Below are 16098 nucleotides of genomic sequence, written 5' to 3'. Positions count from 1 at the left end.
GACTCCCACTAAATACAAAATGTGTTTTCTCATTTCCAAATACTTTGCATTTGAGTTCAAAAAAGGTTCTTCACATCTTCATAGAAAAGACTCCTCTCTCTCTCTCTCTCTCTCCTCTCTCTCTCTCTCTCTCTCTCTCTCTCACTCACACACACACACACACACACACACACACACACACACACACACAAAGGTAGAATGATGCTATCCACTCTTAAGGTACAGTACTAATTATTGGAAAACAATAAACGAGCCTTTGCCATGTTTTAGTTTGAGATTTCAAAGAGCATTCTGAGTCTACCAGATTCTAGAGATTATAAGGACCATCTTGTACTTATCTTACAGAATGGCAAGAGGAGTGTCCAGAATTCAGAGTAGAACTTGGTCTGGAGTGTGTGCTTCAGACTCTGAATTCAGTGCTCTTGGAATTCAGGTGTGAAGGCTGGAAGCTACATATAGAAAGGGTAGAACACAGATGACCACACAGTCAGCACAACTCCAGCTTCTTCGTTTCTTCTTAGAACTGGCAGGGAAGAGGCACCTTTAATCATTATCTCCTTAAGAAATTGTAAAAGAAAATGTTAAGGTTCAGGCGGTTACTCTTTGAAGCTAGCCAGAAGAAAAGGCTCATAGCATAGGAGTCAAACAAAATTGGCTCAAATGATCAGAAATTACCTACAAATGATGCCAATTGAGATTGGCCTTAGAGAGGCATTTGTACCTCTCTGAAACTATGCACTGCTTTGCTTCCCAAGATGGGGTCCAGGAAAATGTTCATGTAGCCCTAAGAGCCCTCTACAAAGCCTCTGCAGATGTGGCCCTTCCTTCACCATAGCTCTGCCTGCCCTGTAGTGTGAGCAAGGTACCACTGACCTACCCAGGCCTGGCACCCATATCCATCTGTACAGTTGCCATTTTAATTACCATGTGACTTCTCCTGGGAGACTCAGATAAAGCCTCAAAAGGTTCTTCTCACATGCATCTGGTTGGCTCTGTCTGTCCACCCCCAGGCATAGATGGTGTGACACAACTATATCCTAGCTTCTGCCTGTAAGAACATCACCCACGGGAAATGGAAGGTCTGTCTAGGCGAGAGAGGAACTTTGGCCTTAGCACTCAACATGACGTCTTCTTAAAGGGCTTAACGTGCAGGTCCTGAATAGAGATACATTTGACATTTCCCTAGCTGGCGAGAAAAATGGTGGAGGTAAGATGGACTCCCCCTTCCATAAGTGATACCTCTGAGTCCAAAGGATCCTAGAGCCAGGGCAACCTCTGTGTCCTGAACAGTCACACTTCCTGTAGGGCCAGCTGAGAGATGACTTCAGAGCAGCAGTAACTAATGCAGAGATGAGCGAGACTATGCACAGCACTGGATATTTATGTGTCACCTCCCATCTGCAAAGCCCTTCTCACTCCAGTCTCCCTCACTTGGCCTGTAGAAAGTTCATGACAGTTGTCACTCATTGTGTGCCTGTCCCTACATAAACTGAGTTGGGCTTGAAAACTATGTTCCCGGGTCCCAGTCATGAACTCTGCACCATCCTAGCGGCCGCCTGGAAATAGAGATCCTGTAGTGACAGTACAGCACTGTGGGGAGCCAATAAACAAGTTAGTTAGAATTTGAATCCCAAACTTTTATCCTTTATTCTTCACTGTTTCCAGATGTTTTTATTCAGCATAGACAACTAATTATCAAGTTTATTTGGACTGTGATCTAGCTACTGTTGTATGGCTGTGAAGAGACACTATGACCGAGGCAGCTTATGAAAAGAAAGCATTTAATTCCAGGGTGGCTCACAGTTTCAGAGGATTAGTCCATTTGCGTCTTGGCAGGGAGCATAGCAGCACTGAGGCAGATATGGAACTAGAGCAATGGGTTGAGAACTTGTATCTGACCCATAGGTTGTAGGTAAAAGGACAGTGAGCCTAATGTAGGCTCTTGAAACCTCAAAGCTCACCCCCAGTGACACATCTCCTCCAACAAGGCCATACCACACCACTTGAGCCTGTCTTGCAGCCTACCAACTGGGACTGAAACATTCAAATAAATGAGCCTATGGGGGCCACTCACACTCAAACCATAACAACCTGTTTATTTAGTGATGGTGGCCAAAGTCAAGGCAAGAGCTGCTCCGAAAACTAGCCCTTCCACACCCATAAAAATAATCCCAATTCCACACAGTGGGCCACAAGCAAAGAGGAAAAATATGAAGGCTGAGAGGAAGAGGTTCGCCACCAGCAGTGGGAAGGGCCCCAAAGAGGGTAATGCTCAGTACAAACGGTCAAAACTCATGTCTGAAACTGCTCCATAGCAAAAGCAGTTTTCAAATCACAGTATGGGTGGGGACTGGGGAAATAGTTCAGTTAATAGTAAAATGTTTCCCGCACAAGTCTAAGGACTTAAGTATGATTCATAGAGCCAAAAAGGGCAACAAGAAGGCCAAAGGAAGGGAGAAGTGGACGGCAGCTAGGAGACCCTGCCCGTGGAGTCTGGTTATGTGGCTTCAAGGGATCAGAATCCTGAGCGGGGATTGATAGCTGGAGTGGGTGGCCTAGGAACTGGTTCAAAGGCTGTGCGGAGAGAACAGTTTCAAAGCTTTTCACCAAACAGCAGACAAGAATGTTATGTAGGTTGTGTAAGTTCATGTGCATTGATTTTTTTTCTCATGCCTGTGGTAAAATTCCCGAGAGGGGGGAACATAAAGGAGGACGGATTTATTTTGGCTCACAGTTCTAGGGTGTAGCCATTGTGGTAGGGAAGGCATGGCAGCAGGGACATGAGGTATCCGGTTGCCTAGCATCAGAACTCAGAAAACAGAAGGGAGTGTTGCTGTTCAGCTTGCTATCTTATCATCTAATCCATCACTGTGGCTCACCCAGTGATGTCAACCCACACATAAGCGGGGTTGGGGGGGGGGTCTCCCGGCCTCAGTTACTTCAGTTAACCGGAATTAGAAATCCCTTCATAGACTTGCCCTGATCCCGATCCCTCATAGATCCTGTCAGGTTGACATTAGCTATCACCACACACAGGCAGTGCCTCTTCTACAGTCCTTCTGTCCAGTTTTGCAGCTGGGCATGATGATGCAAACCTGTGATTCCAAGCAATGAAGGAGCTGAGGCAGGAGGATGCTGAGCCCCCAGGACAGCCTAAAGAAAGAATCCAGAAAAACCATTCTTGTTATGAAATGTAATGCATTGCCTTCTGCATTTGTGCCTTTCCCAACCCCCACCCCCCTGTATTTCTACATTTGCTTTGAGCTCTTTTTTTGTGTGAAATTTGTATTCTTATAAACTGTTCACTTTTAATGGTTGTCTTTTGTTCAAGACCTCACATAAAGCAGCACATGGAGGGATTTCCCTTTGGTATGTTAATTCTATGCCATCAGTTGCTGTTAGGATATAATGTTTAGAGATCTGGGGTATGGTCCACAGGAATGCACAGTAATATCATTGGCGTGTACACTCTCACATATGTGTGATCACATAGCAAACCTAGGGGCTGGTTTACAGGAAGGAGAGCAAGTTTGGAACACAGTACATGGTTCTAGTCTCAGATCTTAGGGTGAGAAAACTCCATGTCTACGGACTCAACTGCAGCTCCTGAGTTCCAGTAGCCTAAAGTGGTGGGCAGATATCCCGGGAGTTAGAGCTCTACGCACACACCTTTCTGACACTCTGGAAGAGAAGAGAGTGACCTCTCCCGATCGATACTTAACATGTCTCCAGTTAGCAAGATGGCTGTAGGGTTCCCTGTCAGGTCTCAATAGAGAGGAACTCTAAATTCAGCAGGAAGTCACATATACAGCTCAGCTCACCAACTCCTTGTGTGCCTCTGTTTAACGCTCAAAGACCTCAACGCTGATTCTTGGGTTCTGAGACTTTCTCATTTTACCTTCCCTTCCAGGCCCATCTCTTACTCACACAAAAACTCATGCTGTCTCAAGTATCAACATAAGACAGGTCGGAATGTTGAGGAGGAATGTCGTTAACACACAGACCACATTTACAACATTATTCTGTAAGGTTGCTGGTCAGCAGGTCCTATACCAGAATGGTCTGTTTCTGTCCATTCCTCATGTTTTTGTTTGCCTGTTTGTTTAAGAGAGTCATCCTTATTATTCCTGTGTTTGAAATCATAATTCATTTCTCCCTTCCCTCCCTCCAAGCCCTTTTATATACCCTTCCTTGCTCTTTTTAAAGCTTTACGGACCCATTTTTCATTACGTGTTATATACATAATGTGTGTGTGTATGTTAATAGGTATGAAGTCATTTTAAGTCAGAAGTCAGACTACAAAAAAATTGCCTTCATCATCACTAGTTTGAATATTTACTCCCCACAATTGCCTAGAGGGTGCATGTTTAAAGGGCTAATTAAGGGTTTGAAGATGTAGCTCCTTGGCAGAACACTTCCTTAGCATGTGCAGTAATCTAGTTAAATCCTCAGCACTACAAAGATCAATAGAAAAAAGAGCAACCAATCAAGTGCCCAGGTTTTTATGGGATAGTTTCATAAGGCTCCTTCAGAGTTAAAATGTTCTAGAGAATACAGAGGTTTGGCAAAGGGCTTTCCTTATTTGGATATCCCTGAGTCACACATTTCAGGGTGGAAAGGATGTGGCCCATGTTAGGCAGCATGACACTCCGAGTGGCTTCTGTTGACCTGTCTTTCTATGTCCTCTCCAGTGAGTCTGCCTCTGGGGCCTGGCAGCCACTGCAGCATGGGTGGAGTCTCACAGGTGCCCGCGGAGGCTGAGGAGACGGCATCTGTGGGCAGCTGTTTTGCATCGGAGGACACAACCGAAGACTCAGGGGTCATGAGCTCTCCCTCAGATGTCATCTCCCTGGACTCACAACAAGATAGCATGAGATCTAAGGATAAATGGTCCACAGACCAGGAGGACTGCAGTGACCAGGACCTGGCTGGAACACCAGAACTGGGTCCCCAAAAGAGCCCATCATGGGGGAAACATGGCTCAGGAAGCTCAATTTTAAGGTAAGTCACGAAATGAGTAATGTGCCTCCTAGATCTCAGTGACAGAAGCTTTTGTGACAGTGATCACCAAAGAATGATAATTGACACCCCAGTACCAGATGCCTCCCATAGATCTCTTCCCACCCTCATTTGCAGTTTATCTCCAGTTCTGTCTTCATGCTGTGTGTAGACATGAAGATACTTTTTAACAATAAATTAGAATGCTTAGTGTACCTTGACACGGGATCCAATGGCGCTGTACTTGCGGTATACTTTTTGACTCAATAATGTTAAAAGTCACACTCATGTATTTTTTTGTATTAATATTAAACCAGATTTTCAGGGATAGAAATGATAAGCAAAGTGCACGTATGTTTCTGTTTAATACAGAGAGTTGAATAGAGGAAAAGTTAGATCATCAGAACAGTTCATCATCTCCACAGAATACCAGCAAATACATTGTCTGTGTGTCCGTGGCACCCTGACATCCAACTTCTGCGTGTGTATATGGAGAGTAGGATTTCTAAGCTTTCCTGATGCCATAGGTTTCAAGTAGTATCTCAAGTGTTTTCAATGTACAATCCTTGGATAGTAAAGATAACGAACAATCGTTTCATAACAACTTGATCTTACTTTTTAGGACATTTTTTTGTATACTACATCCTTTAAAAGGTGTGTGTGACGCCATTTTTGAAGTTGAAGTAGTAACTTCTTCAGTGGCTGTTTGACATGGGGAGTCTCTAAATCCGCCCCTTGAATTTCACTTTGCTGTTTTAGATTGTACAATAATCTCCCCATATCATATGGTTGAGTGTGTCCTTGTCCTTGCCTTCAAAATGCATATCGGCTCTGCATATTTAAGAAGTCCTTCCTATTACCTGAATGACCGTCTATAAACTTTCAGATGTAGACACTATTCAGATATTCCTTGTACTATAGTACTTCAAATAGGTCTGTGTGCAAACATATTTGGGAAGCCATGATATCCTCCTTCTAGCTTCAGTGGGCTATTAGAAGATCTTGAATACTTTGTCGAGAAGGACGTCAGTTTAAACATGCCCCTACAAGAGGCCCCCATGTGGTCTTTAGGATGAGTGCTCCCTTAAGCACTGTTCGAGAACCCTATTCAGTTCCACTTCCCACCAGTTCACACTGCAGATACCTGAGTCATGTGGCTAGAGAGAGATTGAGTCTCTTACAGAAAGTAATGACTTTGGGGCTGGCATGGTTAAGAGCACCAGTTGATCTTGCAGAGGAGACAATGACCGTTCTCAGCACTCACGTGGTGGCTAGCAACTATCTGCAACTGTAGCCTGAGGGATCAAGCACCCTCTTCTCACCTTTGCAGGTACCAGGTATATGCATGTACGTATCTGTGTACGCATGCATGCAGTCAAAACACTCATAACCGTAAAAATTAAGTAGCTCCTTCTAGAGAACGATACGTTTTATGTCCAGATCCACAGAATACCACAGTCAGGGTGTGAAAAAAGACAGAAGAGGCAGAGTCAGGCTTGTGGTTCAAATCAACCATAGAAGGTGACTTCTCAGAAGAATGCAGGTGGGAATGGTGGGATGGTGAAGTAGGTATCTTTCACTTATCCAAACTGTGAGTGTGAATGGTCAGTTAAGGAGATTACAGCTTGTTCCAGAGGATAGGAGTAGCCCATAATCAAGTTAACATTGTGAGGGAACAGAATTCACAGGGCAGTGCCCTTGATCTTGGCGACACACACACACACACACACACACACACACACACACACACAGAGAGAGAGAGAGAGAGAGAGAGACAGAGACAGAGACAGAGACAGAGACAGAGAGAGACACAGACAGACAGCGGTATCAGTATTCAGAAACCAGTGGTTGACACAGTAATAAGGAATGTATTTCTGGGCAGCCTCCTATGGAGGACACATACAACATTCTGCCACTTTGTAGCACCTTTCTTCCCCTGTGTCATGTGTACCCCACAGGCATGACCTCTGTTCTGGGTAGCTAATATTCGTCTCTCTTTCCACATTCCTGGCTCTACCCAGAATTATTCCAATCCAGTAACTAGTTCCTGCAACTTTTCTTGAGATATCTATTTGTGTTCCCAAAGGGGTTCGACCTGGATAAGGCAGAAGCAGGTACGAGACTAGGCTATGTTGTGTCCCTCTCCATCACCTCTGAATGCCAGACCTTAGGAGCTTGGGGAGATCAGAAGTTACTTTTTTGTCATAACAAGCAAGGTTAGGACTCTAGGATTAGAATGGATTCTAGTAAGTTGTCATACATGACCTCAATGTGCAAGAAATCCAGCATGGGATTGGTCACGAGGGAATTAAGGATTGCTTGTGCTTTTAAACTTAGATCTTCCGTTGTCACACCTCCATTGCTCAGAAAGTCGCTAAATGCTATTTGAAAATCATGTAAAACTGAAATATGACTCTTAAAAGCTCAGAAGTCCTGGTTTTCACAGTTGGCTCCTTTCTCTTGTCTTTACATGTTGAAAGCATTTTTATTTGGGGGAGGGTGGATAAGATTACCTGGGTTTGCATGTTTAAAACTTTGACACAAATGTTATATTCTCCCAAGTACCTGTCCAAGAATACCACGAGGCTCAGTCACTCTGCTACTGGCTATTCTTTTTCCCTGGGACGGACAGGTGATAAACTTATGGCTTCGATTTGGTATGGCTGTGGTTAGAGTTAGCTCATTGCCACTATGGCTGCTTCTCCATTGCTGCTGGTATAGATGAGTCCCACCCAGTATCCCAGGAGCCTCGGTTTTAAGTTTAAGAACCTCAGTAGTAAAACTCTGTTTTCTAAAAAGAGAAGTAAAGCAACTGAGAATGGTTGACCACAATTCCAGGTGGTTATATCTGGTACAGTTTGAAAAGAGGATGTTTTTCCATCAACTCATCCGATTACATCCACTTGCAAACTTTTCACTGCCCTGAATTCAAACTTCACCCTGTAATTGGGCCATCAACTTTCCATTGTCTTTCTCTAAACTTGGTACACAAGATACATTCCCAAGAGGAAGTCTGGCCAAAAGGTGCATGTACACACACACACACACACACACACACACACACACACACGCACGCGCGCACGCACACGCACGCACGCACGCACGCACGCACACACACAAATGGACTATGAATGTGGTTGTGATCCCTTTTTCTGGGAACACCCAAGAGGAGCATTTGAGCTTCGTGACTGACTTTTCCCTGAGAGATAACTACAATTAATGCTGGGTGTGCTTATGAATCTGTTCCTTTATCCTTAACTAGGGCCAACATTACTTATTCTGAAAGAATAGCTAGACAAACGTGTGCCTGTGGCTTACAAATCCATTCTTCCCTTTTCTTTCTTCCTCAGTAAAATTGAGATATGTAGTGCTCCCTCTTAGAACAGGGCCTGGCATATTGCCAGCCTTCAACATTGGTAACCGAGATCATTATTGTTGCTGTTGTTGTCACTTACAATTCATGGAAGAAAAAGAGAAGTAGGATTTGTTGAAAAAGCTCTATGACCATTTCCAGCTCTGCTTGCCTCCTCTTCAAACTATAACATCTTTGTTCGAATAGAAATAATAGACAGACAAGGGAAAAGCAGAGTGGATGTTGCTTCTCCCACTCTGAGAGGACTAAGAATGGAACTTGCAATATTTCTAAATAGTGGAACCCTAAACAATGAGGCTGTCATCAGGCAATTTATCTATCTATGTATCAGCATCACAAAACTCCAATTCTAAGGTTCCTTTTCATTAGTTATGAAAGTTGCTGTAAGATGTGAATAAGAAAGATAACCGTGTAGATTTGAGTTTTTCTCAAAAGTGGAGCCAAATGTAGTCACATGCTGTGCCATCCAAAGTAGACAACACATTATAGCTTCTGCACCCCAAAAGACAGTAGGGAGAATGAGCCAGAAGATGAGGAGTAGCCTTGGGAAACACTGTCTGCTCTACATGGCATGACCATGGTGCCCATGAACTCACATCAGCTACAGTTACCCATCAAAGACCTACACAAAATGGACCCTGTCCACAATCCATCATGTTTGGAGGAGGGGTCACGAAACCCCACCCATCTCACATTGTCAGAAGCTGTGGTTGCTGAGGGAAGGGAACGTCACTTTTCCTTAGTGCTGTGTCTACTAGTAAGTTGCCCATGTTCTAAGAAACAGTCTCCCACCCCTGGTCACAGTCATTAAGCTAATTAAACTCAGTGGGGTCCCGAGTAACAGAAAAAAATTAGACACATGGAAATGGAAGGCCCTGTTGGGAAGAATAAGGGTTCAGCAGGACCGTGAAGAGGATAGGAGAAGGGAATGGGAGTGAAGACATTACATACAGTATGAAATTGTTCAGAGGATCCATTTTAAAATTGTGTCTATGTGTGAAGAGAAGACGTGCAGTTTCGTTGTTTCTTCCGGTGAAGAGGGACCCTTCTCCCACCCATTGCCTCACTCTCTACATGACAACCCTTCAAAGACCTTCCTGGCCTCAATTTGTTGGTAAATGATAGTAGAGACATTCCCAAGTGCAGTCTGAGAGAAATTCTTCCCCTACTTGCAGGCATTCAGTTCCAAAGTAGCCTTGCATGCAGACTGAGACTCAGTAGGGACACGGGTCCTGAATTTCTACATCATCTGGATCCCTAAACTAGAACTCCAGGAACTGTGGTCACAAAAGTTTTTGGAAGTCATCCATATAATGCAGACCATAATACCTGGAGTCTTGGATACTGTGTGACCACAGGAGCATTTAAAAACAACAACAATATGTGAACCCCTGAGCATTCATATCCATCAGCACTCAGAAGCCATGGGAATAGTTAGAAGCAGGTTGTGTATTGTACAGTCTTTCAGAGTAGTGCTAGAACACACAAGAATATAGAAGTCACTGGGGATACCAATCATTTGGCAGAGTGCTTGCTTTCTACGCATGAGGCCCTGATGTGATCTTTAATACTGGAGAAAAAGATGGAGTACTGTACTGTAGCCACTAGTCATATTAGCTGATAAGCGCTGGCCACATGGCTGTTCACATCAGAATAGTTTGTACGTGTATTCACCAAATCTAGTGCTCAGTAAAGAAATGTATTAATCGCATGAATAGATAAAGCTAAACTTAGAGCAATTAAAATTGCCTTCACTTCTCTCCTTTCAGTAAGACCACAAGAAGATCTAAAATCACATACATGACCCCCAATGTTTTACACACTAGTGTTAAAATCTGAAGCCTTATCACTGGGGAACACTTACAACTGCAATGAGGGGTCAAGCATGTGTGACAGTCATCCAGTTTCCCAGGCCTTCTACCTCCAGGCTGTCCTAATCATTTTGCAGTCACAGGGGTTACTTTGGTCTTCATAGGCAGATTAGACTGCTCTCTAAAAACGCCATGATTATCCTCTCAGACACTTTTCACAGTTGTATATATTTCTTCAAAGAAACTCAACCAGATCCAAAATGCGCCACGAGTCAGAATTATGCTGTTGACTTTTTTCTTTCTAATAGCAAGTAGAAGGGAAAACTCAGCAAGCTCCTATTTGTCCCAGCACTGAATAGACAGGACAGTGCCCTGTTCTCATCTTCCTGGAGCTACATAAACAGTGCTAAGGCCAAGCTGGACCAAAGCTGCCACAGCTGGATGAGAGGCATACCCTCCTGACTCCCAAAGGGCTGTACATATGAGGCAGATGAGCCTCCCAGACGGATGGCATTGAGAATCCTTAGTGCTCTCTGCTTTTCCCTCATACCTTGTGCAGCAGTAACATAAACATTATCACACTCTCTGCAGTCACTGCCTCCAATTCTGTGTGAGAAAATAGAGCTGGCTGTGTTTATTCAACATGTGCAGGCTGATAGCAAAATGGCCACTGAGTGATTGTTTGCCTTCTCTTTTCTTGGTCTCCAGCCACAAGAAACTGCCAATAGGACCTCTATCTTAAGATTTAGTCATACTTGAGGGTGGGGGACGAAGCCTGGGAATGCACCATCCGGGCACATTTGCTTTATGTCAGCAGATGGCTTGCTTTCTACCCACTAGGCACTCTTCAATGACACATGCCTTTGTGCTGTCCTGGAAGCCCATAGGGAGCTACTCTGTAAGTCCAGGTAAATGTCAAAGAGGAACGCCAGTATCATGCATCAGTGCAACCCTTTGCGACAGTGGAGATGAACACACAGGAAAAACAAAATCACTGGATCCCTACTCCCAGAAATCTCAGATAGGAAAACAAAATTGGAAAATTGCCATTGGCTTTGACCTCCTTGACTTGATATCCCTTCATGGAGAAGCTCAGGCCCTGAAAATAGCAATCCTTGGGGTACATCTGAAGTAGACGGAGCCGAAGAAGCAGTAAGAGGACCACACTGCTACCTTGTTTAGAGATTTCAGGGACTTGGCAGCTTTCTAAGGAACATCAGCCAAGGGCCTGGCAGTGGTTAGACTTTTTTGCACTCTACAAGGCACCGAGGTTGGCTACTTCTGGCATATGTCTACTCCTCTTCCTGAATAAGTATGACCGTAAGGATGTAAATCTCTCCAGGATACCGGAGAGTACCAGGGAAGCATTGGGTGCTAGCATTAGGGGGTGGAGGCTAGGGAAGCAGAGGCAGTAAGAGGAAATGGACTGGTCAGGAAAAAAGGACATAGGGAAAGGGCTACCCTTAGTAGTATAGAACTCTCATTCTTGAGCAAGACAGTTCTGGATACAGGGAGGAAACTGAGAAAGCCCACACACCTAGAGCTGAGCTACTGATGGCTAGAGTACTTGACACTGATCAATCCTGGGTTAGGTAGGAGTATGGTGAAGGACCAAGTCTTCTCTGAACTGTAGCTTTCCCCCTCATGGCTGGTGAGAGCCAGGGCCCAGCAGTCTCCTATAGGAAACAAGGTTTTGCATACCATTTATATGAAGAGGCATTTAAACTCTTTTACAGTGACAACAAAAAAGAATAATTAACTGGAGTCTGAAAATAACATTTAAAATTTTGCACATTAAAATAGGTTTATCAGACTCAGTGAGGGGAGATGGGAAGGGGCAGTGCTTGGGATGTAAATAAATAATGAAAAATTTATAAATATGTTTATCGGGCTTGGGGGAATATTTCATCCAGTAAAGTGGCTGGCCAAGTGAGCATGAAGAACTGAGTTCAGTCTCCAGAACCTGCATTTAAAAAAAAAAAAAAAAGGATCCAATGTTTTTAATTCTGTTACAGTGGAGACAGAGACAGGAGGAGCCTTGGAGCTCAGTGACGCACGTAGAAAACTCTAGAGAGTCTCTGTCTCAAAAATCTTCATGCTCATCATGCACAAAAGAGCACCCAAATCCATAAGCTTTTTTAAAAAAAAATTGCTTTGTCACACACAAGATACGTTGTAGTAAATGTCTCTAAGATTTCTCCTTTGCAAAAAAGCACACTGACTCACGCCTGGCTCACTCTTGTCCACAGACATATGTAGGTTATAGCATCGCAGTTATCCTATATATAGTTCCGCGTCTTGGGGTTCTTTTTTTTTTCCATGTACTGTGCTAGAAGCAGCATTAGTTGGTATTTCTCCGTAGGCTCTCTGATTGTCATGGTTACTGATTGGACTGTATTTCTCCACAGGCTCTCTGACACCAGAGTTACTGATTTTTATTGCCCTTTCCAATGTAGCTCTCCTGACTGCTGAATATTTTAGATTTCCCCACAGAATACAATGAACACTGTTACGTTTATATCTTCCCCTTCCACGGAATCGCTTCCCTACAAAGATAAAGTGCTTATTGATATGTGATTCCATATTGCTCTCCGTTTAAACCAGCAGCAGGTGCCTGCGTTTGCTGTGCTCACTGCAGTTTCCCTAGTTCAACGTGACTTCTTTTCTAGTTTAACATTTATGTTTAAAAATGGTGGGATTTAGGCTTAACTCTTAAACGCAATCTTCAGTGTCTCCTGAGTGATAGAACCATGTATTCTTTGTGAACAAAGGCAAACACTCTGATATAAAAGTATACATATGCATAGTATATAAGCACCCTTAACTACAAGTATAAATCTAAAAGTGATTTGTTTCACATATCAAATGCCATTTTGCCTAGCAGTTTCCATATTGTCCTCTGCAGTACAGTGTAGCAAATATTCGAGCTACTCTTTCCATCACATTCCCTGAAAGAGAAACAGCTTTTAGCAAACTGCACTGAAACAATTAAAGGCCAAAAGCAAAGCAGTGGGAAGGACAATTGTGCACCTCTTGTGGTCCTTATTAATTGGTCTGCGTGCACACACATCTCTCACCAGCCCCTTTTGTCTAGCCTGTCAGAGGACATTAGCCGAGACCAATCTTGAAGCTACTTCCTGGCTCCCAAATGGACATAGTCACTCAGAAAGAAAGACTCGTTTATTAGAATAAAAATTTTGCTGCGTAAGTGAGGATTGTACAAGGCACATTTCATGCATCATTATCTGGGCCTGATTAGCAATGATGGAAATTGGTCCTCAATTTTAACAATCAGCGGAAAGGAACCTTCAGCTCTCGCTGAAGACAGACAATTGCCATAGACATGTCTGGGTTTTCTGCACAATAGGAAAACGGAGGCAAAGGCCCTCGCAGAGGCAGCCCTCAAATTGTTTTGGCAGCATTTGTCTCACATATGCCATTGTCCCTGTGACGCAAATAAATCATGACCTTGCCATCCTAAGCAGCAGGATGCATATCTTAGGATGCCCTGTGCCACAGGGGGCCACATTGTCCCCCGTGACCCTAGACATGGCTAGGCCACCTGGTCAATGCAGGCAACCCTCACTCAAGCTTTGGGACAAGTGCCACCTGTCTTTGAATGCTTTGTGACCTTGCACATGTCAGTGGGTCTCTCTTTTTTACGGTTTCCTATCCAAACAATGACAGTGACAACACCACTTACCTTGCAGACCATTTGTGAGTATTGCAATACTATGATTTATACATACAAACAAGTTCTGCTTGGAGTCCAGCAGGCAAAAGCCGTCTCCCTAGCACAAAGGCATGCCGTGTCTCTGAAGTCTTCCTTTGAATGGCCTCCAGGAAGGAAGCCATAGTGAAGGCTAAGAATGGGAGCTTTTATTCTACTACAGTGGGTTTAATGTTTTCTGTCGTTCTTGTCAAGGTCTTTTTTATTACAATTAAAAAAATTGAAAGGTAGTTCACCTCTATGGGTGGCACAGGGAGGTTTCCCAAGCTCCCTTCCCTCCCATCCTCTGCCCAATCCAGGAATTAGGATGCAGTAATATGATAAAAAAAGAAACATGTCAGACAATACAGAAGCCCCTTATTGTGGAGTAGTGGATTGTTTTTTCCTTTCCAAGTCCTGCAGGTGGATTACGGCTAAGGTGCAGCACAGAGGGAGGCAGGGGCTTGCAGAACTGAAGGGTTTCTGAATACTTCCTGCCACAGCCCCACATGCTCCTCTCACTGAGATTCTCAGAAGTTCAGAAGAGTCCTGTACCAGAGCCTGAAGCCTACATGACTTCAGGGGAGTCTGATAAAATGCAGATATTCGGGAATGGGCTGAAAGTTTAGAGTCTGTTGGGAAGACACGGCCCTAGCATCATGACGTACAGCTGTTCATCAGGTGCTCATCAGCTGTTCATCAGGTGTTCATCAGGTGTTCATCAGCTGCTCATCAGCCGCCCATCAGCTGCCCATCAGGTGCCTCACTTCTTAGGATCCGAGCTGCAGTGCAATGCAGCTATGCTGGGGCCTTAACAGCATGTTCACCTGTCCGGTGCAGCAGGGAGAAAACACGGGAACCACATTACAACTGCATGGGGTTCCGGTGTTGATAACAGTTTGGAGATGATATAACCTCCAAGCATACCACATATCACATACATAACTTACAGGCTGCACACAATATCTATGTATATATGCATCGCTCATGCAAATAATGAGTCTTTGTAGTTCCAAGGATAGCGGTATTACATACAGCAAATGTGGGACTGCTAGGCCCTGAGTAGCAACTGGCGTTTCTGGATAAAGAGTACTAAGTCTTAATCACTACCTAGAAATTAAACGTTCTTCCTTCCTTTTTGGTATTCTCTAGGACTGAGAAAGCCACCATGCCTGGGAATGATGAAGATCTGTCCATCACGTCTAGGACTGAGAAAGCCACCATGCCTGGGAATGATGATGAAGATCTGTCCATCACGGGACTCTTCCATCAGACTCGAGCAGAGCTTGACAAAGACCTGGGAGGTAACAAGCCCCTTAGGTTGATAGCATCCCATATGGCCATACAGGAAGTGACTTTTTCTCTGTACTTTGGTGTGAACTCCACGAGAAAGAAGTCTTAGGATTGCAACTTGTTTTGGATGTGTTTTGCCTGTGTATAAGGGTTGAACTAATCTCTCTGTCCAGTCAGGGGTGTTCTTAATGAACTGATTTTTGTCACTGTTCCAAGCCGCATTACGGAAGTGTCTCGGTCTTTTTAAAATATGGACAACTACTACTACTACTTTTTTTTGTTTTTCTGTTAAGGTGTAGTCTATCACACATTAGTGATATAAATACCCAAAATGAGCCAGGAAAATGTGAGATGCACAAAGAGAAGCAGCTGCCTTCATTGAAACTTAAAACTCTTCCTTGGTAGTTCAAAACAGACGATCTTTTGTCCATGATAAACGCCCTCAGCATGGAGTACCCATGGCACTGCCATTCCCTTAATATACGTTCCTTGGGAAACACGGTTAGGTCAAGGCTGGTGCAAATAATGGTAGTGAATGATTTCTTCACAGCACACAAACTGGAAAAGCAAAACAATGACAAAGCAGACATTAAAACTGACCCTGACTTTATCTAACCCTGTGTTTAGTTAGCCTCTTGTCATTGGTATTTGGTTGACAGCAATGGGAATCCTAACCAGCCATGACATCTCCCACCGGGTGTGACCACATGACCCACGGCAGCATTTCGTTCCTTGAAGAGTCAGTGTGATTCTGGAGACACCAAGATTTAGTTATTCTCTCTCTCTGGGAAACGAAACCTAGAGCTTGTCATTCTGCGTGTCTTGCTGCACTTCTAGTGGGCACAAGAAATAGGAAGGGCCAAAAATCCCAGGGCACCTGAGAACACTCTCCAGAACACTAAACGTGGGAGTCT

General features: G+C 44.0%; 1 protein-coding gene across 23 annotated transcripts in view; it reads left to right on the top strand.

Moving 5' to 3' along the window:
• The window catches only part of Cobl (cordon-bleu WH2 repeat protein), a 246422-nt gene that overhangs the window by 198862 nt on the left and 31462 nt on the right, over positions 1–16098 (top strand). For 12 of the 23 annotated variants that reach the window (XM_087583462.1, XM_087583454.1, XM_087583457.1 and 9 more), the window contains 2 exons: positions 4692–5001; positions 15044–15195. In XM_087583462.1, the coding sequence (XP_087439588.1) occupies positions 4692–5001; positions 15044–15195 (462 nt within the window). 23 annotated transcript variants of the gene reach the window in all.

The sequence above is a fragment of the Rattus norvegicus genome, chromosome 14 (genome assembly GCF_021556685.1).
Source record: "Rattus norvegicus strain SHRSP/BbbUtx chromosome 14, alternate assembly SHRSP_T2T, whole genome shotgun sequence".
NCBI classification, from domain to species: Eukaryota; Metazoa; Chordata; class Mammalia; order Rodentia; family Muridae; genus Rattus; species Rattus norvegicus.
Note: the sequence above shows the minus strand (reverse complement) of the source record. Positions and strands in the feature narration are given on the sequence as shown.